This window comes from Ambystoma mexicanum, chromosome 12 (genome assembly GCF_040938575.1).
Source record: "Ambystoma mexicanum isolate Mex_15411 chromosome 12, UKY_AmexF1_1, whole genome shotgun sequence".
In the NCBI taxonomy this organism is placed as follows: Eukaryota; Metazoa; Chordata; class Amphibia; order Caudata; family Ambystomatidae; genus Ambystoma; species Ambystoma mexicanum.
The window spans coordinates 377,686,299-377,711,711 of NC_090936.1; the positions used below are offsets into that span (position 1 = coordinate 377,686,299).

A 25,413-nucleotide genomic window follows, 5' to 3' on the forward strand; every position below is an offset into this window, starting at 1 on the left:
CTATTTTTGGCACAGCATCCAGGCCAGCTTCCCTAATTGTTTTTAGCCTTTTAATTACTGCTTCGATGTCAGCAGCTACAAAGCCAGTAAGCTTACCGCTCTCTTTGTATCTTGTGTTGGTGTGACCTCCTCTAGTTTAGGATCATGGTATAACTCTCCCAAGTATGTTATCCAAACTTTCTCTTCAATGGGATTTAATTCAGATACTCTTTTCCCGGTCAGAAAAGACCTAAAAAAGGACCAACATTTTTTTGCATTGTTTGTGCGCAATAAATCAAACATGTTTATCCAATTTGCACTAGAACGGTAGCTTTTATGTAGTGTAACCCAGTTTTTAAATCTAGCGTCCAAGTTCTTTAAGTGGGCGAGACACATTGATTTGGACAAGTCTTCCCACTTCTTGACTTTTGCTCTCTCTTTTCTTAGTGCATATCAAAAGCGCTATGCAATGGCCTATTGCTCCCTTTACTCATGGCATGCAAATTAAGTCTGCCAAAGTGTATTAATACTTTGTTCAGATCCCAATCATAATCATTCATACTATTCACAAATGATGAGAGATTCTCCTGGAAATGAGAATTTAGTCTCTCAATATTTGTGTCTGTCCAACAAATGAGATTCCCTTCGTTATTTACCAGCACACCCAAACAAAACTTTCTGGGTATTAGGACACTTCTCACTATATGGTATAGCCCCATGTCAATGCCAGGTGGTCACTGAGGGTAATCTGAAGTAAGGTCAAGGGGCTATAGCATGCCACATTTCTTGACTAACAAACACATAGTCAATACAAGTGACGGTCTTCCCATTAGTCTATGTATTCTCAATTGTGTCTTTAGTTTTACCTTTTAAGTTTAGACACATTACGTTACACATCTCAGCCACCATGTTCCTTTCCTTTTTTCCCAAGGGGTCTCACCCATTTGTTTTGATGGTGAGATCTCTTTAATGCCATCTACATTAGACAAGACAACCTGTTCCCCAAATAAGTGTTTGTTAATATTCCCTGCCACGATTACTCGTCCAGTAGGGTGGCGATTATACTAGTGGTCTAAAGTGTCAGTCACTTTTGCATATATGATATTATTATAATACATACTGGGGGTTATATATATTCATGAGTAGGAACAGTGTTTGGTAGTTCCTTTTATCCTGTATAACAACAAAGAGTACATAGGGTAACTCTCTTCCTATAGAGAATTTGTCAAGGGAGAAAGAAACCTTTGCCCGTGCATTTTGCCTCGCTGGCCTACAAATTACATTAAACCCATCTATAAAAAATCCATCCACTCGCCAAGTCTCCTGTAACAAAAACAGAACACATTGAATTAATACATTTAAACCAATTGAATTTGTCAAAAAATAATTAAAACCATGAGAGTTCCAGGAAGCCCACTTAAAGTGAGCTAGATTTCCTGTCCTTCACGACCAATTCATTTCGTTCTCTTTAAAGGATGATTCTAAGGCTCATGATACTGGGCTACTCCCAGCATCTCTGAGCCTTGCTTTAAATTTAGTGAACGGTGTAATCCTTTTCGTGGGGTCAAAATACTTCACTTCAGAGGGACGCTGTTTATCAATGGGTCTGCTCCCCACACCCTGCTCATGGTTAATCTCCTGGCTACTAACATTCTGCTTCCAACAGACAGTGAGCTGGTATCCCAACTGTACTATGTTATTCTGGTGCAGTTTTAATAGCGCTACTATTGCTGGCATTATGAATTCTAGGATGACCCAGTTTGTAGCACTATTTACATCTGGCAGAGTTTATTGGGTGATGTCATTTCTCTTTATATTTCTAAGAGATGGTATATGATGAAATAATGTAATTACAGTAGTTCTATTCAGGAAGGGGTTGCTGGCTAGAGGGTGGATCTCTTCTAATTTGATCCCCCTCCCCAACATTGAGAGGCCCTTGTTTAGCTCTATAGCCCTCTGATCTTTGCAGGCTTCATTTCTTTCCATTTGTAGTGTTTTGCCATAATAGGCACTTGAGCAAAGCTCATGCACAGCTGTCATCAGGGATGTCGCCTTATAATCATTGCACTTATCTACCCTTTTGTCACTAGGTCCTCCCTGCGAGACACCATTGATTGTTTTGGGCAACTGGACTATTGGCGGCTTCAATTGTTCTTTTAACGAATCAGGCCATAACCATCTTTCCAGTTGGCCACGTAATTCTACTTATCGTTTGTTTCCGTCGGCCAAGATGTTAGAAATTGTTATGGGCTCTCTTTCTCTCTGCCCTTGCAATATAGCCACGGCTCAACCTCCTGTACCTCGTTTCTCCAGTCTATCTTATTATCGGACAAATTTGCAATTGGCTGCTTTTTCACCAACATTTTCTTACTGCTTTTGGAGGAGAAGTGAGTTTGCTTTTTTTCCTTGCTCCTCCTTGCCTCAGCTCTGGCTTGCTTTTTGAGGTGTGTGCCAGGACTTCCACTTCGTGTATTAACATAGTTGCTGGGGCTCAAAGCTCCTTTGTTCCTCCCTTAATATAGGCTGTATTAGATCTACATCCGCCATTGCAGAACTCAATTTATTTTCAGAAAGGGCCTGTGCCCCTAAATCGTCCCTAGGTCAATTTTCCATATTAGGACCTGTATGTTCTGTATGTCCCGTATCTGCCATGGATTCTGACTGGAGGGATTGCGCACTTGCAGCCATAGCCAGTTCCACCACTTTAGCCAGAGTTTCCTTCACTTCACGCTGTTCAGTTGCAAGCGTCGTGCAAAATAGCAATAGCACATCAATCAAGGCTGCAATCGAATTTAGAGTGGGCTGGACTCTGCACATCAGCTTACGATGTAAGGTGTTCAGGGGCACCTCTGTGGGCGCTGTATTTGATGTGCCCAATACCACGTCCATGTCAGTGGTGCAGTCACTCTCGCTGTCGCTGTCAGAGCTACATGAGCGACTTGAAATTACTACATGCTTCTGTAGATCAGGTGAAATAGACAGTCTTGTTCAATACCATTTCCCAGGGTAGACGAGTGTAAAATCTGATTTACCTCTACTAGGCCCAATGAGTTTCTACCCAGTTTGTTAGAATGCTTTAACAGTTTGTTGTCAAAGGAATTTGATAACGGCGGGGACAATGTCGTGGACAGGGTGATAATGTCCGGTCTGCTCCCCTGCTGATCCTTCAGTGTTAAAGGAGTCTCATTTGGGTCTGCCACCCCTGGGTTGCTTTCATTATAGGGTCTATTTTCTTCAGGCGTCGGCAGAGAAGCCTCCAGGGACCCAGTCGGTCTTGCTCCCTCAGTCCCAGTATGCTCCCGTCCCCTCTCTGACGGCTGCACTGTTCCAAAATAACACCAAATGGAGGATTTGCCCCACAAGTCCTCAAATGTAGTTTTGCTTTGTGCCTTGGAGCTACCCGCCAGTGCATACTGCGCTATCTTTCACCCTGCCCCACTGCAGAGCTCCTTCTTGCATTCCCCTCCCGTACCCATTTCTATTACTTTGGCAGCTCAGCTTCCTTCCACATGAAAAAGGCAGCCACAAGTCAGGGAATCCACTCACTCATTCAGAGTGTCCAAATGCTCGCGGTCAGGGTCCCCACTATGTCGAGCGATAGCTGTTGCCGTATGTCAGCGGGTCACCCCATCAGCCCAGCACCCCCAGACAATCACAGGTAACCACTCGCTCACAACTCTGCCCAGCGTTCCACACGGCTAGTGGCTATATGTGGCTGTAGTTGTAGGCTATAGGTATAGTTGACTCAACTGCACCTCCTCAGAAGTATTCTTCCTTTCTCACTTCCCCCAGAGACTCACTGTCTCCAGAGTCCTGCTTCTCTCCAGGCTGGACTATTGCAGCAGCCTCTTCCTCAACCTCCCTGCCTCTGCCCTGCGCCCTCTGCAACTCATCCAGAACAGAACTGCAAGACTTATTCATGGCCTCAACCACTCCACTGGCACCCTGTGGCTGCAAGGATCAAATTCAAGACCGTTTGCATTGTCCACAAGGCTTTCTGGGGCATGGGACCTAGCAACCTGTAAGGCTCCCTACCTAAATACTGTCCCTCACAAGCCCTCTGCTCATCTAACTCCAAACTTCTGTGAGTGAGCCGGTTCTCGACGCAGAGAACCTTATGCTCAGCAGGTGCCTCCCTCTGGAATAGCCTCTCTGCAGCCCTACGTCTTGAGCCAGATCTCCTGAAATTCCAGAAACTTCTCAAGACCTTCCTCTTCTGCTCTTCCTTCTCTCTCCCTCTACTCTGTTAACCTAGCTCTCTCTCCTTTCCCTCTCTCACTCCTATTACTCACAGCATGCTGACTGGCCACCTGGTGTACCTCAGAGTCTTACTGGTCCCTGGCACCCCTGCCAGCCCTCTTGCACTTGCCTCAGAGCCCTACACCCCACACTCTCTCAACGCACTGAGAAATTAACCCAAGAGAGTGACTCTCTCTGCACTTATCTCAGTCTCAACCGACCAGGTGCAATTGACCCTCCCCTCCCGGTGACCCTCTGTGCATTTGCACGATCCGTACGCACTACGCCTGAAGATTGTCTTGTCTGTCTCTTCCCTGTCTTCACCTAATTGTACTGTTAAAATTGCAGAATCGCCATCAGGCCTATTTGCTGTATCCCACATTGTTAAATGTATTTTATGCACTTACTCTGCCTGTGCAGACTTTTATCATCTCAGAGTTTCAAGGGCTCTGAGCGACTGTTGTTTTTTCCCCATGCTCCCACCCTCCATGAGCGCTTTGAAACACTGTTGAAACACGGGTTGTGGCTATATGTGGCTGTAGGCTGCTGACTGGGTTGCAGGAGCTCCTCTTCAAAACAAATAAACTGGAAGATAGACTTCCACAGGTAACCACTCGCTCACCACTCCGTAAACGATGTAACAAGGATGCCTCCTGCGCATTAAAATGGGTTAAATCATCACACAGGTAATGGGCAAATCAACGATATATCTCATTTCACTTCAAGAAAAAAAATATGCAAAACCTAATTTTGAAGGGGGTTTCTTTTCTTCCTCTGGATAAATTTTTTTCAAAAACCAGAAAGTGTTGTGTGCCCCAACTAGCAGTTGCCACACAATGAATGGTTTGCCTCGGGCATTTGTGGCCTCCCATACTTTCCCTGCTTTCGTGTACAACCCAAAGATAACAGAATGTAGAATGTAGGTGTACACAATGATGTCTATTTGGTCCGTCTCGGACAAACACTATAAATGGCACTGGCCCGGAGACAAAACTAGGCGGGTGGCCCACAGAACAAGAGAAACACAGCTCCATCCTAGGAGCGGTGTGTCAGCAGCACAGCTCTCTGGTCCCTGGAGTATGGCGAGCAGGCATCCACAGGCAACAATGCAATTTTGGTGCAGGGGGAGAAAAAGGAACCACTGCCACTGCAGCAAACCGGAGGCCAATGACAGGCTTTCTATTCCCTGAATGACAGCCACTGATGGGAATATCCCCTCAGCATCTCCTTTCTGACTTGGTGTCAGTTTTATTTTATATCGGCTCTTGGGGCCAGTCATGAAATGAAAATGTCCTGGAGCCCCCTGAAAATGGCTATCGTAAAATAACCCAACGTATAAATGGAGGTTTTATTTTCATGTTTACAGTACTAGAGGCATTTTACAGAAAATAGCACCTGCTTGCTCAACTGAATACGTTTTCCCTACTGCGTGAGCGTGTGTTTATTACTCATTATTTTTAAGGGGTATGTAAACATTGATATAGTCAAGAGAGAATCTGCCTTGCTCCCGGAAGTGGTGATGGCGCTAAATGCAGGAGTATTGGTTAATTCGAACCCAGGAAGGGTGCTGAGCCAATCAGGTGGCTGGAAACATGGGAGAAAACTGGCAGTGTATGGCCTGCATTTTTAGAGTCCATTTTTTTGAGGTGCCTTAGCAGCACCACCACAAACCTCCCCACATTTACGCCCCACATCATCCTCCAAACCTCCGCCTAACCCAGTTACCTGTGCTGCTTCTTCTACCCATGCTGCCACAACAGAAATAAAAAAAGACTCAGTCCATTTATATTAGCTATGGCAGTGGCCATCTTATTTTTGTTGTTGTTGTATTTAGATTTGGCTTGTGCAATACGCATGAAGAACATCCCCATTAAAAATTTAAAAAATATCACCCGCTTGTCGGGAGGCGTAACTCCGCTGGCAACAGCCCTGAGCCCTCACCGAAGTTGTCGAGGCTCAGGCTGACTCGCCGTTACCAGCCCTGGTATGCCCCCTGACACAGCAGCCATTGCTACAATAAAGTTAGAGGTTAAAAACCAACATACAAAAAGGATAAATACTGTTTTTCTGTCAAATCTATTTCAGTTTAATGCAATGGTAAAATACCCACAGGTTGTAAATGAATCACACCTGGTGGTTATTGCATTACTAGCGGCAATTACCATTAGAATAAAATGTGATGTTTTAAGATGGTGCTGATTACCAACAAAATAGGATCAGCCCTGGTGGATGGTTTTGAAAATAGTCATGGTCAAAAGCAGCTTTCCCAGTGCTCTGTTTATGTTCTGAGTGTCACTCATGTAACAGTGTGCGATTTATTCTGCAGGGGCGCATGGCTGCCCTTGAAAATGGCATATGCCAGAGATTGATATTTACCACCAGAAATATTTTTCTTAGAGCAGAAAAATATACACACTGCTGGAGGTATTTTTACAAAAGGTGGTCATTACCACTGGTAAAATTGCCGTACCACCAGTGATGATATAGAGTGACACTTCCTAGCTAACCGTACAATGAGAGTGTTCTCCACTGTAGCTGCAGCAGACCTAATCCATATCACTTGTGGTGGCCCACAAGGCTCATGTGTCTCCCCGACAATGTACAATATCTTTACTAAGCCACTCTTCGACAAACTTGACAGATTAGGGGTAACCTATACTAATTATGCGGACGATACACATATTCTCAGGCAAATTTGTCAAAGACACAGCTCTAGTAAACAATATGTACCTCCTCATTCAGGCATGGATGGCCTCCCACGGCCTCTGCCTAAATGACAACAAAACAGAGATACTGATCTTGGGTTCCGACTCCAACCTAAAAAAACTTAGTCCCAACTATTGCAATTTCAACATAGATGGTAACACAATCAAGGTGGCAACCGAGGTAAAAACACTAGGTTTTTACCTTGATTCCACTCTATCTCTCAAAAAACAAGTTAATACCTTGGCATCCTCTACAGCGTACACCTGTAAATTAATCAGGACCTGTAGACCTTACCTCTCCAAAACCAACTGCATCACGCTAGCTAACCCATTAGTAATGTCGAAGCTGGACTATTGTAATGCCCTCTATGCAGGGGCCAATAAAACTATTATAAATAAAATGCAAATTCTTCAAAATAATGCTCTTAGAGCAGTCCTGGACATACCCCGCAGAGCACATATTTCCAGCATTAGGAAAGACCACCATTGGTTAAAAATCAGCGACAGAGTCCTTCTCAAGACACTATCTCTCACCCACAAAGGGCTCAACAACACAGCACCCCCCTACATCTCGGCCAGACTGACCAGAAAATCGTCCAGCCACCACACTAGGGCTACTAACCACTTCCTGCTAGAAACCCCCAGATTTAGACGATCCAAAGCGGGCAGAGTAAGCTTCCCTGTTAGAGCTGCCCAGGCTTGGAATGCATTGCCCATTGCACTGAGAGCTAACCTACCCTACTCTAGTTTTAGATGTAAGGTAAAAAACTGGCTCTGGTCCAACGACAACTAATTTCACTGTACCTAACTGCCTGATACTCCTGAAATCCGGATCCAAGACCATTTTGCTTTTACCCTTTTACCTTTTTGCATATATGTACTCTCAACACTGTCACATGTTAGATCCTTTCTCAACTGCTTGTATTGACATGTACTGCACTGTACTGACATGTTTCTTATCCTCTGTATGCAACCTAAGCTTAAGTAATCTTGTACCTGCTGCGCCCGGCTACCCCTGGGTTTTGTGCGCATTATCACATAATAAACATAAACATAAACATAAACACTTCCTTTGCTGATGTCTCCCATGTTCAGGCAATGACAACAGATAAGTCATGTCCTGCCAGTGGCATTGCTTCCAGAGTGAGACCACTGTTTTTCTGTGTGCTCAACATGGAAGAGTTTGTTCAGTGTTTCCTAGCTCTATGACTGTTTTATACATGGGGAGCACAGTCATTTAACACCCTGTTTCTGATGTTGGTTCCTTGCAGGCTGATTTGAACACCAGCATCCAGGAAGAATCAGGGTCTTTCTATGGGGTCTCCAGCCAGTACGAGGGCCCCGAGAACATGGTCATCACCAGCTCAACCAAAGTCTGCTCCTTTGGAAAGCAAGTCGTGGAGAAAGTGGAGGTAAGGACTGGGGGAAAAGGCCCTTTCTTACTCTCTGCAGTGTGGTGCGCGTTACCACAAGCACACCAGAGCGCATTTCATATCCGCCCGTAATGTAAACAAAATGCGTAAAAGTCTTGTGTTTACAATAAGGCTCATTTTCATTCCTTTGTATGGCAGAGAGGAGGGGCGGCTCGTGAGTTATGATTCCGCCACCTCCTTCCTCCCACTATACAAATTCTCCAGCTTTTGCGCCGGAATATATTTTCATGCTAGCACATATGCTCTCTATGTCCATGGAGTCCGGCTGGTTTTTACATCAGCACAAACAGCAAAAAGAAGGGGGACTCAATAGGAATCCATTGTAAACTCCACGTGCCATGTGCACATGGTAGTTAGCGTTTATACAAGTTGTCCAAGAGTGTTGGCCTACTTTTTAAACTCCCCTTCTGAACTCCGCTGTGCAAATGAGGAAAATGACACAGAGGGGACCTGCATACGCAAAAGTGTCTATGCAACGGGTCCCCGCCGTGCTACTACAGGGAGCTTGAAGAGGAGGTATGCACTGTTATGATTTCTTTTCAACCTAAAAGTCGCAGGATTGGATCCCTCCAAGGCTTACTCCGCCATCCATCTTCCCATGGACAATATTTTGAGCGCCATTAAATTATATATTAGTAATAGCAACACCACTTATTTACAGAGGTATGAAGCGGCAAACACTGCTGTACACAGTGCTACACGAAAAGGTAAGTATTGCTCTCTATCCAACAAGGTGCCAATATGCACATCACAAGTTCAGCATTGGCCGGGACCCCCACCTCTTTATCCTTCAGAGGTCGAGACATTGGCCCTGATTCATAGATTATTTGCGCCGAAAAAAACGGGATTTGAGCGACATTCTGCCTGCAAATCCCTGTTTAACAAATGGGGATTTTCGGGCAGAATGGCGCACAAATCCAGTTTTTTGTGGCGCAACTAATCCATGAATCAGGGCCATTGAGTGCTGTTAATCAGCGTCATCCATATAACACCAATTATTACAGTGCTTAGAGGTGTGAAGAATCTGCATTGTGTGTGCATGCAAGTGAGTAAGTATACTAGCTATTCGCATAATTGACCTAAAAACATTTGAGCTGAAACATTTGATCACTTTTTTTACCTGTTTTTCAGTCAAATTTAATGAAATATATATATGGGGTCGGTAAGAGTATAGATTAGGTTGAGAATAAGTGGGGGGTCTTGGGGGTGTCTCCCCACGCATTTTTGACCAAAATAGTTTTCAAATAAATTTGATCAAATGTGATTAGGTCAAATAGACCCAAACTAGTCTACTGTATTCTGTGGGTGGTGAGATTCACACAATAGAATCTGGCTGTGCATATGTTTTTACTGAGACTTCGGTTTTCTGTTGGTAGAATTCAGGCTATTGAAGACTTCCCGGGGAGTGACTGCTGTATTCCAGAGGACAGCCCTCATTAATGAAGGGATGCTCTCTGGAATAGGATGGCCCATGTGGACGCTTACGCCGCACCTGGCTGCCCTTGTCACAGGTGCACTGTGGGGAGTACAATGAAGACAACGCTCAACATAGACCACAGTCTGCATTTCACAGACCCTGATAGAAATTCTTATGCCCTGTATGAGCGCTTTTTTTAAACATAAGGTTGAAATGTAGCAACATTGTTGATATTGACAACCCCTTTAAGACCAGTTACTGCCAATGTCTCCAAGGCGCCAGTGTGGGTGATCAAGCTGTGCCAGTGCACCAGCCTCTTGGGTGCGGCGACCAATGCACATGTTAGTGCAGGGCAAACATCAAGCCCTTGCATAGTCATGGAGGCGTTGACAGTGAGTCTCTTTGAGCAGCAGCCAGTCCCCCGCCCTGAATCTAAGTCCTCTTGATCAATCAGGGCACGTATGGTCTGATTCTGAAGCTGGTAAACATTTAGAAAAGTGTTCTTCTGCGGAGTAACAACACTTTCCTAAGTATCACCATATTCTGGAGGAATTGTAACGTAAAAGGCTAACATGAAAGCTGCCTCTTTTCTTACTGGATGATGTCCATGTCATATGACCCTGACAAACACACTAGATACCAACAGAATGGATGATCTTCCTTGCACTGCATTATGCTAAAAAGGTTTTAAAAAGGGGTCTAAATCTGGAACAGGGCTCGATTCTGAGCTGGCTCTGGAAGCAGTGCAGAAAGCCAACATTCTCTCCTCCCGTTTTCATCTCCACCATTCTCAGGAGGGTGGAATGGAAAGACTGGAGGGGAGATATCCTGCTGTAGATCTGTAAAGGCTGCTAAAATACCTCATTGTGGGGCCAGCATGTCCAGTAGTATCATTGCATGCCTCTCTTAAAAGACTACCACTTTTCTAAATTACGAAAGTGTCCTTAAGCTTTGCCTAAATTAGAAAAGTGGTGCTCCAGTCTGGGAAAGGCCTTAATTAAAAAGGTGCAAACGGGTGCAGTCGATGTTAAGGACAACTCACAGGGCCTGTATTATAACTCCTGTTTTTTTACATGCAAATCCGAGCTCTGCTAGGAGAATCCTCTCACAGTCCCTGCATTCCATTCCTGATGGTTACCAGGGCAACGACGAAGCTTTCATGTCCCTACCCCACATTCTGTCTTTGTCAGAATATGGTACGTTCAAGAAATGTGGTGTTCTTGCTTGGAACAACACATTTCTCTTTTTACACAGACCTCTGAAGGAGGCTCACAGTGAGGCGTCGATGCAGAGAGAAAAGTTGTGGTTATGGGAAGTCTGCCATCATGGGGACTGCAGGCTGGTGTCCTTTAATTCTCTTTTGCAGGTCATAGCAACGGTAAAAGTCACCTTTGAACAAAGCAGCTGAAAGAGCTATCAAATGCACTCTGATTACAAGCCACTTATCCAAAGGCAGATTGTAATCTGGTTTGACTTTCTTGCTCAGCTGTCTGATAACAGGCCCTTCTTTGCTGAAAGAGCAAACATCTGTGCAACCTGGCGGCACTTTTGGGTAAGAAAAGTAGCGACTCTGGGTAAATATGAAAAGTTGTAGTCTTTACCCCTAGGTGTTGCCAGAGTGCTACCGCCCGGTGCCCTGACAATGCGTTAATCACGTCTCTTTTGCAGCTCGAAAGCACGATGACTCCCAGGTGCTTTTCCCACCACCCACCTCAGACTAGTGGTGTAGAAAAAGGGCGCGGGCAATATCGTTTTTTCACTCCAGTTTCTACCCTGGCAGAATCGGCCCCTCATTGCCTGGAGACACAACTACAGCGTGCCAGGAACTTTGCCCCTTACGTGCCTCTGCATATTTTAGCCAAGTTGTCCAAGTGTAATCCTGACAAGCCAAGTATGATTTTAAGACTCGTTAAAGTACATGGTGTGCAGATTGGCGTAAAAGGGAGCCCCATCTAGTGGCCATTTGTGGAACAGCAGAAGTTGCATGACGAATTTTCTTAATGTTTGCTGGCAGGTACCCGAAAGGATTTATTTTGGCACAGATACGTGTTTGTAGGCGACGTTTGGACAGTTTTGGTAAGTGCAGCAAAGCAGAGTCAACTGGGCAGTACCCTCCCTCTACCCACACCTTCCAGCACCAGGGTTATGGCAACTACCCAGTACCAATTCAGCAGCGAGTAATTGGTTCATGTTTTAAATTGTATAGCGATACCTTGTTTTCCTCAAAAAGGAATCCACTGGAATTCCATTCAGGTTCTGTGAGTAGTTTTATTGTTATGTTATGTTACTGGGTTTTATAACGCGCTCGTTCGCAAAAGCATCATGGCTCTGAAGGACATCAGGATGAAAGGATATTTAAAAAGAAAGGTTTTTAACAGGCGGCGGAAGCTGAAGTGGTCTGCGGTAGCCTGAACTGGGAATGGTAGATTGTTCCATAGTTTGGCCGCAGCCTGAGAAAGACCGGGCACCCATTCGGGCGCGCTCAACCCGAGGGATGATCAGCAGTCAAGCTCTCTCAGAACTTAGTGATCGTCCAGGTACATAGTGTTGACATTTCTCCTGCAGGAATTCTGGTCTCACACCACACACCATAAAAGGTGCGTTGGACAATACTGAGGGACTTAAACATAATCCGTTTCTGCACTGGCAACCAGTGTAATGACCGCAAGACTGGGGAAATATGTTCCCCATAGGCAGTGCTAGTGGCCACGCGGCCGCCGAGTTCTGAGTTCTGCAGCTGAAGCGGGTGGATGATATAAGCTGGCTGGGCCAGGAACAGAGAGTTACAGTAGACGAGCCGGCTTAGTACCAAGAACAACACTACCAGAGGGCAATGGTTCTCCGGGAGAAAAGGCAGAATTTGTTTTAGTACTTTAAGCTCGAAACAGCCCGATTTACATACTGAGCTGACTTGGGCTGTGGCCAAAAGGGATTCTGAAAACAGAAATCCAAAGTTCAGGACAAGGGCCTAGCTCCAAGGGCCAGAAAGTAGAGTACCAGAGCAGGAAAGGGGAAGAGAACCAAAAGTGCCACTTGGGGAAGGCGAAGGACCTACCACCAAGATCTCTGTTTTGTCCCTATTGGGTTTCAGCCCATTTCTACCCATCCAATCACTTACTGCCGTCAGACATCCCTGCAGCTGAACCGCGGTGTCCGGCTTGGCAAGGTCCAGCCGGACATGATTTGGGTGCCATCAGCGTAGGAGTATGATTGAAAACCATGGGACCAGATGAGGAACAAAAGAGGCCGAATGTAGATATTAAAGTGTGCGGGGGACAGTGCAGAGCCCTGAGGGACACCACAGAGCAGTTTAAAAGAACCAGAGAAAAAAGACCCCGAAAAGAGAACTTGTGTATCATTCAGAGGTATATGAAAGTGATACATCGGCCGGCACATGTTTCACGCACTCTGCACTTTCTTAGGGCTTTAGTAAGCATTCTTAGTTGCTGCAAAGGTGTTATCAAGAGCTTATATGTCCTGTTTGCAGAGGTCTTCAAACTGTGGAGCACACCCCCACAGGCACGTGCAGCCGCATTCCTGGGAGTTGGGGGGTGGCGAGTCCCAGGCCTGAAATAAAAAACAAAAAAACATTTTTTTTTTAAATGGGGGAAATGGGCATAGGCGGCTCACAGGGTAGGACTGAAGCATAAAAAAGACTCGGGCACCAATGAAAAAGTGGCCCACAGTTGCAAATGTCAATTCATTCCTTTAGTGACAGACTTTTTGAATAATAACCAAATGGGTGTTTTTTGTCAAAATGTAAGCAAATTGTGATATTTAAGGAATATTTACTCAGCAAAAATTGTCAATACTATTAGCTGTATAGTGAAGTAACTCATCAAACTGGCCCACATCGGTCAAAAAAGTGGCCCATTTAGACATAAAAAATTGGCCCAAACTAGCATTTTGCATTTTTGATATGGGCATCGCCCTATTGCCCTATAGGCCAGTCGAGCCTGGTGTTTCATCCATAATGGGCGAGGGGGTCTCGAGCCAGTTGCCCCCTCACCCATTATGGAGGCGCTGAGGAGCCAGCCCAGTGAAACACTGAGCACTCCCTACGCTACTTTTTCCAGCTGAGGGAGTGCTCCTGGGCTGGCCGAACTGTCTAAGGGAAACATTATTTCCCTTTGACAGATCACTTCCCCAGTCGCACACGCTCACTGAGCCATGCAAGGCTGGGGTCATTTTGCTTCACAAGTCTTGCATAGCTCATTGGAAATGCTGGCTGGGGAACTGCATGTCTGTATGTGCAAGGGGGAGCACCTGCGCCTCCTCGCACATAAAGACAGAGCAGTCTGGAACGCAGCGTTCCAGTAGACACACACACAGACCCCTGCAAGCATGTGCAGGAACCAGGAAGTTCTTGCTTCCCGATTCCTGTTCATGATGCAGAAGCTGGAGCGCTGGGGTGAAAACATCACGACCGGGGTAGAAGGTAAGTTTATGTTCATTCATTTTGTATCTAAATATGTGTATGGATGCATGTGTGCTTGTGTTATGAGTGAGTTTATGATGATGGGTGCTCGTGTGAATGATGAAGTGCTTGCTGTGTGAATGCTGTGTGATTTTGTGTGTTTTTGTGTTGGTCTGTGGAGCTGATTTTGGCGAATGGGGGGAGGAGGGTTGTACAACAAATGCATTTTAAAAATGCCTTTGTTGCACCAACCTGCCAAAATTAGCTCTCCTTCTGAGGCGCTGTGGAGCCCAGGGGACACGGATGGTATCTTTTTACTGGACATCTATCATAGATGGGCTGGTTCCCTTTGCAAACTGTTTGGCTTTTTACCCAATTATCTTTTAAAAGTATGCTCTAAAATGCACCATTTCATACGCATTATTTAAAAAAGATTCCTGGGGGAGAACCCCCTTGAACTCTGCTTGATTGGTTTGGGCTCCCTCGCTAGGCTCAGTCGCTTTGGCATATCTGGGGAAATATTTATGCCACTCCACTTAAAAAAATTCAGCAGCCACAACTGGGCCTGGGACTGTGCTGCAAGAAGGGTGGGGGAGCCCAGGGACTGTGGTCGGAGCAGGATGGGTGGTAGCCATGGGATAGTGGTGGGAGCAGGGTGTGGCAAGCCCAGGGTCTGTGTTGAGGTGGGGAGAGCCCAGAGACTGGGTAAGAGTGCGATGAAGGAGCCCAGAGACTGTTGTGGAAGCAGGTGGGGGAGCCCAGGGACTATACTGGGAGTAGGGTGCGGTGACGGGGAGCGATAGTTCATTGCCATTTTTACTTACTGTCCATTTGGCATTTTTGGGGGGCCGGGCCTGCCCCCATTTTGCTTTGGGGGTGCAGCCTAAAAAGTTTGAAGACCACTGTGTTAGAGGGATAACTTAATTAGCAGTTCCTTTGGATATCCAGTGGGCTGATTGAGTTGCCCCTTTTGTGCTCTCGTCAGTGGTCGAAGTGTAAAATAAAAAGTATTTTGCTGGGGTAGTTAGGTCTATTGCTTTGCTAGGAAGTAACACAATTGGTGTAGTGTTATGAATATATTGTTTATAAATTGTTCCATATAAACGGAGCATGAGAATGTATTAGCATTCCATAAGGAACATTAGGTACTGTAAAGTAGTGGAACTATTTTCCTGTTTCCCCCGCCCTGCCCCTTTCCTGCCCACTCCTCCACCTAACCACCCCAAATCAAACTCCATACTGGGTCCTTTCATTCCTCCACTCCACCCTGCAAAGCTGAGTTTCGCAACATTTCTAGCAAGACTGACAAAAACACAGTGCAAGAAAATGCATTCAAATGGCCACCATTCGTGTGTGATTGTCCCTCATAGCATGCAAGCTCCCCTTCAAATCACCCACCATCCTTTTAGCTGCAAACACTGCTGCACCTACATTCATTTGCAGATCACTGCTGAGCTGGGATTTTTCACTGCTTGGGAATGCGTTTTATGTTCCAAGCAGTCTATTGAAACAAACACCACCAATCCAGGCGTGCAAGAATTGTGCAGTGACATGTTACACTGGCTGGTTCTGGGCAAGGCTTGGGTTCAAATCTCCAGTATGGGAGAAGTTTAAAAAAAAGAAAAAATGTCCATCCTGGAAAGGTAATGCGGGTTACATAAAGTAAGGGAATGATCAGGGATTGCCCCTCTGGCTCCCGGCCTCACTGTAGTGTATTCCTACAGCATTTTCCCGCAGCGTTTCCTTACACTCTGTCCCACACAGTACTCCATTTGTCAGAATCAAGCTGTTTTTTATAATTTTAGAAAAACAAACATGCATTTTCTTAATTTTTGGGGGGGTTTCAGTTGTGTTTCTGCATTTCTGTCTTTAGTATGTATATGTAACAAAGTGGTATTGTTCATCAACACACCTGAGCCAGCAGGTAAGTTACTATGGGTTTATTAGTTATGTTATACAGCAGAAACGCCGGCACATCCTTGCCAGCCAGCTCTCCTTCTCCAACTCCCCCCATGGAACACACATTCAGATCACAACACTCCATAAGAGGAAAACTTTAACCATAAGTACATACTCACATACACAGTTCATTCGTTCACACTCAGAACCTTCCTACACCATACCATTGCAAATACGTGTGGCCACCACGTACCTGCCACCACGTACCTGCCCCAGCAACCCCCAAGCCCAAATGGATACAAGACCCAACCCCAGGAAACAGTCCAAATGGAGCCCATTCACAGACCAAGGCCAACAATTGATCATAATCACACTACACAAGCATAAAAGCACACTGAAACCTTGTTTTACACTAATAAACCCCCCAAAACATGCGGTAGATGGAACCATAACCGTGCTCAATGACACCATCACAATTGGAACTCAGATCCAACCAGCAACACCTTAACTCCACTCCGTTCACTCACAAAGTCTCACAAAAGAGGAACCCACCGACATGTAATAAGGGCTGCGCCTCCCTTCAACTGAACTGGAAATACAACTCGAGGAACAAAAACAAAAAAACAGGCACTCCACCTGTTTCAAGCTGCCCCTTGAAACCTAGGGCCTGCCACACCACAGCGTTTCCAAAATGGATACACTACCTTACAATCAAAATCCTTCAGTGCACCTACATCCTTTCACCCTGGTCTGCACACCAGGGCATCAGGGCTGCCACCCCCGGGCACTAACACAACTCAAAAGAGCAACAACAAGCACAGCTAACAACATCAGTCCCAAAACTCTCTAAATACAGAGACACATTACCTCTAACCTCAACCAAGCCTGACAAGTACTCTACAACTCCAGTCCCCGTGAAAAACGGTACCTACACTCACCAAAAGGATCCAATAGACCCCCTTAATACAGTACAGCCTAGACACCACACCTTAACACCACAAGACCCCAAGTCCCTGCCCTGCACAATACTCCTCTATGCACCACAGGACCCCTAGTCCCTGCCAAATATAGTAAACCTCTACACTCCACGGGACCCTTATTCCCTGTCACACAGTACACCTCTACACACCCCGGGACCTCTAGTCCCTGCCAAATACAGCACACCTCTACACCCCTCGGGACCCTTAGTCCCTGCCTTACAGTACACCTCTACACACCCCGGGACCCATAGTCCCTGCCACACACTACACCTCTACACACCCCGGGACCTCTAGTCCCTGCCAAATACAGTACACCTCTACACACCGCAGGACCCTGAGTCCCTGCCAAGAAAAACTTACCAACCGGCACACCACCTCCTGAATGTAGGACCCCCAGCACCAACCAGGCTACCATAGTGGTCACACCGCCATATCCGCCATAATGGCACACTACCACCTTAATGTGGGACCCCCAGCACCAACTGGGCTACCACAGTGGTTATGCCATACACACTATACAGAATTAATACTGTAAACACGCGCACCCACACACACACCACAACAAAAAACACAAACTGAGTATTTATCACTGACACAGCATAATTACCACTTGATTCCTACACACAGGCATGTGCTCAAACTGACGATTTTTCTATAATTGAAAACCAAGATGTGGGAACAGTCACAAAATGTAACGAGGAAAACAAATGCCAACAAAGTTCCTCCGTAGATGAGTCAATATCTCTCCCCTTTCCCCCCCTCCCCCCCCCCAGGTCCAGGAACGGCAAACCGTCCTCAGAACACAGAAAGGTAATATTAAATGTCTCCATTAATTCAAAATAACATTTCCTCTTCAAAAATAACATTTTCTCCAACACCAGAATTCAAAACACCTCCTGAAAGAAAGCATGTTAACCACATGCCATTTAAATATAGCATTTAAGGATGCAAGAGTGAGGCCACAACATGGACATTCACACCCATATTCACACCCATACTGGCCAATACAAAAACATTTCCTAACATAAAGGGGCCACAACACATATATGCGACTCCATGCAAACTGGCCCAACAGCTACAACATACCATTACTATATTACGTAATGGTCCAGCCTGCTCTTGGCCGTCAACATGAAAAATCCACAATGCTGTTTTCTCCAACAGTTACTGCAGACGAACCCATCGTCCGCAACGCTGTCCTCACCACCTGCATCAGGGAAGACTCCGGACCATGACACCCTGCACTTTCACCATCAGTAACAGTGCCTTATACGGAGTCCACTCCCCGCAGTCCACCAACGCCTGGACAGCCAAACTGCACCATGTTGGCACGGACGTTGGACCAGTGTGTTTCACTTCCTGGATGAAGAAACTCACGTCGGACCACAATCTACGCGTCCACAATGCTGCGCATGCCGTTACGTTCCAACATTCCGACCACAGAGACTGGAACGTATGGCAACGCCCCCTCAACATCATCATTATCCTTTCAGCACTGGAGGGAATGTATCGTCCCACTACTCCATTATGGCGAGCCCGCATTTCAGCATACACCAACACGACGGCAGGACATCCCAGCCTTCAGATGAATGTAACACTTGGAACACTTCTTTCCATCTCCTCCACGCCGGCACCTCTAATCTTCCGCTCCGGCACAGGACCCAAGGATACTGCTCACCAGGTCCTATCTCCTCCACGCCGAAACGCCGGCTGCTCTAGCCTTCCGCTCCGGCACTGGACCCGAGAACCCACACTCGACAGGTCCCAGCGACAGACGGCGGAAGACCGCCACTGGAGATTGCACAGTGCCTCCGCTAAACTTGGCAATCGCAACGCCCAAACCTCCCTAGATGCTCCAACACACGGCGCTGGACCCAGGGGCAACTGCGCTTCCAATCCCCCACTGCAGGCTGGAAGGGAAAACCTTTGGGCACTCCAGACAGTACAGGCTCCTGCTCTCACTATATCAGGAGCCACCTCCTCTTGTTCAACACCACCTGGCCTGCTGAACTGCAAACTCCGGTCCGGACTCCAGAGCTGCACTGCTGGCAGCTGCCCAGGACATGGACACTTGGAGGGCGGTGTCCTGATCAACTGCTGTCCACTCCACGACAGGATCCCATCCTTGTCGCCAGTGTAACAAAGTGGTATTGTTCATAAACACACCTGAGCCAGCAGGTAAGTTACTATGGGTTTGTTTATTAGTTATGTAATACAGCAGAAGCACCGGCACATCCTTGCCAGCCAGCTCTCCTTCTCCAACTCCCCCCATGGAACATACATTCTGATCACAACACTCCATCCACAGTGACATCCCTGCATTCCACACTGACATCACCACACCAGGGGAAGTGGAGGGAGACACATATTATAACATTATAATTTTCTTTGAGCTGTATATCCTTTTTAAAGATGAAGGCAGTAGATCTCCTGCTCCTGTCTGGGGATATCCAGCTCTAAAAAAGAATGTGCATTACCTTCCCGATAGTGATTATTGCTCCCTTTAGCATTAGTAATAGCACATTCTCAGTGTCTTGTAAGGACCAAATCTTCCACCAACTGTGTGACCATTCCTTATCCCGATGCATGTAGGTCTTTCCTTCCATGATGTGATTGAAAGAAACGTTGTTGACAGCATAGCCATTGCTACTTCCGGTGTCCTCATGTGTCATTTGATACAGACACAATTCTACTAGCCAAGAGTGGGCTCTTCCACTGGCTTTGTTTTTTCACCAACATATTATTTCACAAAATAGACCTTAATCAAATTCCACAACTATCAAAATCATGTACTTGAAAATGAAAATGTGTTTACCACAACAATTCCAATAAAAACATGGCACAAATGCAGCAGCCGTATGCCAAGGCCTAAAAAATGCAAACTGACTCACAAGATTCCAATTGACTTTAAAATAAAGCACTTTGCCGAACAATCTCAATACCCAGCAAGTAGCCAAATAAGTACCACAGAAATATTCTTCCTACAACACGATTTCCAATTTCGACTGTTTCTCCAATGAGATTCCCCCCTTATTGTGTATGAATTGGTCACTCTCGAGCCATAAAAATGCAGAAGCATTATCCTAAGCTTTCCATATGCTTCCTAGGGCAAGAGGGGGTCTTCCTGTTCTGAGCCCAAATCCCTTCCTGGTGCCGGCTTCCTCTGGCTAGAGACAGACCTGGCTGTCTTAAAGCCGCCATGTGATCATCTACGGTACTCATCGCTTTCGGTTCAAAATAGTAACCTCACACATGTTTAAGTCCAGAGAAATCATTGCAAAGAAAATCACCTACGATTTATACCTAAAAGAACCGATATCATGTGTGGAAAAAAGGTATAATGGGTGTATTTGAGGCAGGGATGGAGTTGGAGGTTGTTGGGAGAAAATGGGGTCTGGGCAAGCATTTTGTTGCTAAACTGAATTTGAAAACGGCGACCATTTAATAATGAAACCTTCGGCACCGAAAATGAAAAGGAAAACAAACAATCCTGCTGTTTAAGTAATTTTTCCTGGTGCCACTAGACAACTCCTTATTTATAGACGGAGTCACAGCCGCCTTGCATTGCGGCACTCACTCACTCATCGCACACTCACTGCGGAGAACCCGATAACACTAAAGTACATGTAGTGATGCAGTAGACCTGTTTTTTTCTTCCAAAGCCATATCCAGGGGCCATCTTGGTCAGGGAAGTAATTTCACCAAAATGCCAAGGGTAGCGGAAGTGACATCACACGATGTACAGACCCGCTTGTACCATATGTAGGACTTTGATTTCATTTTATTGCTGCTTGGAGACAGGTTTTATCTCCAATAATTCTGACGTAGCGCGACACTTACACGTCCCTTTATGGGAGGCAACACCACTCTACTGAATTATCTTGCCCTGCTTGGCTTCCTCTCCAGTCAATGTCCTCTGCTCCTTTCCAGCTGCCCCTTCAGCACATTTCCTCTGCTCTTCTCTTCTTTTTCCTGCTCAGCTTCTTATCATAGTCCGCTCCAGGAGCTCCACGCCATGTTCTTGTAAGAGGGTGCATTCAAGTCTCCCTTTCAGCTACTCCAGCGCTCCTTTCTGCTACCTTGCTTTGGGTTCTCCTGCTTTGCTCCCTCCCCTGCTAGGCTTTTCCATAATGTGTGTTCTTCTGATCAGCTCACGCTTGTGTCCCATTGCACCTTTACTTCCAGAGCTCTGCTCCGGGTTGATGTGAGGCTGGAGAGCAAGATCACACAGAGCTTTGCCTGAGGCTTTGTGGGCTACTTTGTGAGCACTTCATAAGCATAGAGAGTGGTGCTTGCACAGACATCCCTAGACTTTTATATTTATCAATCGACTTTTCAGGCTCAATTCCATTCAAGGAACCAGATTGAATGTGTCCCGCTGTTCGTATTTGATGACCAGCAGTAGCAGAGGCAGCATTTGGTTCCAGGGGTGGGGGGGAGATAATAGGGCCTCAGTGGGAGGCTGGGGGACGCACTGGTCTGCTGGGGGAGCCCCCGCCACCTCCCATGCTCCACCACTGATGGCCAAGTGACAGTGGCAGCATTCTATCACCCCATCCCTCTGCATGTGACACTGTTGGCCACAAAGTATTGCAGGGCTTCCTGAAGGCTGGAGGCTTTGGAGCCTATGCATCAAGTTGAATTATTTCCTTTCTATCCAGTTACTTGCAAACCACAGCCTTTATCACTTAGTTGAGAAGTGCCCCGGGAACCGGAGTGCATTTCATGACAGTGATTTCCTTGCCCTTATCCATTTTAGCACTAATATTCATTGCACTCAGATTAGACTCACCCTTGCTGGCAACCAGGAGATACCCTCACAGGAGCTGCGGGTTTGTCATAGCACTGTTTAACAATGAAAGGAGGTGAAATGGTTAGATAGAAATGTCAATAAAAAACCCTTGATGTGAGACTTCTCAGCAGTAATTTTCATCCGTGCTCATATCCAGGTCTTCAGGTAAAAGATATTTGCTTCTCTACAGCTACAGGTAAACACTGTCCCTGTCTCATACCTTTTAACAACTATAGTTTCCGAATTAAGTCGTCTCTGTCCAATGGCCCAGCGGAGACGCCCGCAGTCCCTGCGGTGCGAGGGTCCTCACTGCCGTATGTCCTGGTGGGGGTTCGGGTGCCCCTCGGACTTAATAAAGAAAACTTTTCAGTTTGAAATCTTTCCGACTTCCTATAGAAATTATTTCTGATATGGTCCTGTAATGGAAATCATTTCTTTATGAAGGCAGAAGGACTTACAAAGGGAACTATTTCTTTTTGAAGTCATAGCTCCCCACCCCTTTCCCACCCCATGACATGGAGGCTTCCAGATTGGAGGCCTCCATGTCACGAGGTGTGGGAGCCCTATGACTGTCCTTCTGCATTCATAAAGACATTTCCGTTATTGTTCCTGTAATGGATATCATGTCTTTATGAAGGCAGAGTGACTTCAAAAATAAATTATTTATTTTTGAAGTCATAGTGGTCCCCTGCACACCATGACATGGAGGCCTCCAGCTCCATGACAGGAACAAGAGATCATGCTGGACTGGAGGTCTCCTTTCCTGTCCTGGATCAATGGTTTCAAAGGGAATGAGTGATGTATGGGTGGCTGCATGGGTGTGCATGTATGTTTCTGGTGAAAGGATGCACATGTAAATGTATGGGTGACTGGGTGTGCGTGTGTGAGTATATGTTGAATGTTATGATTACTTAACAGTAATCTTCATTACTCCTTGTCCTACTCTTCCATGTCACAGTACTTGTGTATGAGGCACATTGCCTCATACATAAGTATTGGGACGAGGTAGAGGGATGTGGATGTAATGTCTGGCTTAGTTTCCTGTAGTTACTCCTAATCCCACTCTTCCTCATCCCAGTGCTTACCTATGAGCAAGGTGCCTCATGGGTAAGTACTGGGACAAGGAAGAGGGACATGGAGGTAATGGTGTGTGCTTGTGGTTAATGCCTGGGTTACTTATTGGTAATCTTCATTACTCCTAACCCCGCTCATCCTTGTCCCAGTACTTATATATGAGGCACGTTGCCTCATACACAAGTACTGGGATGAGGTAGAGGGACATGGATGTAATACCTGGCTTAGTTACACATAATCTTCATTACTGCTAACCACACTCTTCCTCATCCCAGTACTTACCTATGAGGCAAAGTGCCTCGTGGTTATGTACTGGGATAAGGAAGAGGGACATGGAGGTAATGGTGTGTGCTTGTGGTTAATGCCTGGGTTACTTATTGGTAATTTTTATTACACCTAGCCCTACTCTTCCTCATTGCAGTACTTGTGTAAGAGGCACACTGCCTCATATACAAGTACTGGGATAAGGTAGAGGGACATGGATGTAATGCCTGGTTTAGTTACATGTAATCTTCATTACTCCAAATCCCACTCTTCCTAATCCCAGTACTTACCTATGAGGGTGCCTCATAGGTAAGTACTGTTTGTTTTTTTGTTTGTTTGTTTATTTGATATGGCGCAAACCACAACCCTCAGGTAACTGGGTGCAAGCATTACAAGGATATTTACAAACTTGGTTACAGAGCATTTCAAAGGATACTTGAGAGAACTTAGTTACATAGGAAAGTAAATGCATGCGTACATAGGAAATTAGGTAAAAGAAGGGGATAGTAAACATATTTTGGCAGTATAGCAATGATATGATCACAGATACTTGGGAGAACTTAGTAACATAGGAAAGTAAATGCATACGTTCATAGGAGAGTAGGTACAAACAGAGGATGGTACACACATTTTGGCCGTGATGACAATGATATGATCACAGATTAGCAGTGACTAAATAGTCCCAGTGGGTTTCCTCTGGAAGTAGGCGATATATAGTAGGCGATGCTCACAAAAGAAGTCAGGCATAGCCCTCCTGAGGAGTCAGGTTAGGCCTTGTTAGTTCATAGCCAGGTGAGGATTTTCCTTCTAAAGGTATGGTAGGTCAGTTTTAAGATCTAGTGGCAGTTCTAAGATCTAGTGGGAGTCCATTCCAGGATTGAGCGGCTATGACCGGATAACTAGAGCCGACGGCTGTAGTCCGTTTGTATCTGGGAACCTCTCAGGTGTAAGCATTGTACACTCTCATAGGTCTGTCGGAAGTTCTTTATTTATTATTTCTACAAGGTAGGATGGTGCTATATTATTAAGACATTTGGATGTAAGTGAGATATATCCTGTCATGTAAGTTTAGGTATGTCCTGTCCTTAATCTTGTGCCAGTGAGCAGCTCTTCTAGATCCATAGATATTGGCCAGGACCGGGAGTGCGCGCCTCACCCACCTTCTTTTTTGTACTGAATGCTATGGGAGTCCCGGGCTCCAGAGGCAGCGCCACGGGGTGACTGTGCCCCACTTTGGAGAATCATAAAGATGGTTCTCTCCCCTCCCCCAAATTTGGGAAGGACTTGTGCTTTGGAGGGGTGTCGGTTGCTGGTCACCTGAACAGAAAAAAACGTTTTCACTACAGCTACCAGAATCCTTTGAGTCTAATTAGACACACCTGCTCAACAGCCTCCCTGATGATTATTTGAGATAAGAAAGCGCTAGGAGGAGAACAACTACAGACCACAGAACTGCAGCTGAGGGATCTAACCCTGTTATTACTGAGTACCTGATTTGCAGCAAAGGATCTAACCCTGTTAATACTGAGTACCTGATTTGCAGCAGAAGGGATCTAACCCTGTGAATATTTGTCCATTTTGGGATGTGACCCAGCTACTTATTTTTTGCCACAGGTTCAATTGACCAGGACCGGGAGTGCGCGCCTCACCCACCTTCTTTTTTGTACTGAATGCTATGGGAGTCCCGGGCTCCAGAGGCAGCGCCACGGGGTGACTGTGCCCCACTTTGGAGAATCATAAAGATGGTTCTCTCCCCTCCCCCAAATTTGGGAAGGACTTGTGCTTTGGAGGGGTGTCGGTTGCTGGTCACCTGAACAGAAAAAAACGTTTTCACTACAGCTACCAGAATCCTTTGAGTCTAATTAGACACACCTGCTCAACAGCCTCCCTGATGATTATTTGAGATAAGAAAGCGCTAGGAGGAGAACAACTACAGACCACAGAACTGCAGCTGAGGGATCTAACCCTGTTATTACTGAGTACCTGATTTGCAGCAAGGGATCTAACCCTGTTAATACTGAGTACCTGATTTGCAGCAGAAGGGATCTAACCCTGTGAATATTTGTCCATTTTGGGATGTGACCCAGCTACTTATTTTTTGCAACAGGTTCAATTGACCAGGACCGGGAGTGCGCGCCTCACCCACCTTCTTTTTTGTACTGAATGCTATGGGAGTCCCGGGCTCCAGAGGCAGCGCCACGGGGTGACTGTGCC

The 25,413-nt window shown here is 45.9% G+C and overlaps 1 protein-coding gene across 1 annotated transcript in view; it reads left to right on the top strand.

Moving 5' to 3' along the window:
* TEAD4 (TEA domain transcription factor 4) overlaps positions 1 to 25,413 on the top strand; it is a 1,088,638-nt gene that overhangs the window by 971,011 nt on the left and 92,214 nt on the right. The window contains exon 10 of the mRNA XM_069628515.1: positions 8,195 to 8,335. Within this exon, the coding sequence (XP_069484616.1) occupies positions 8,195 to 8,335 (141 nt within the window). The remainder of the gene's footprint in view (positions 1 to 8,194; positions 8,336 to 25,413) is intronic.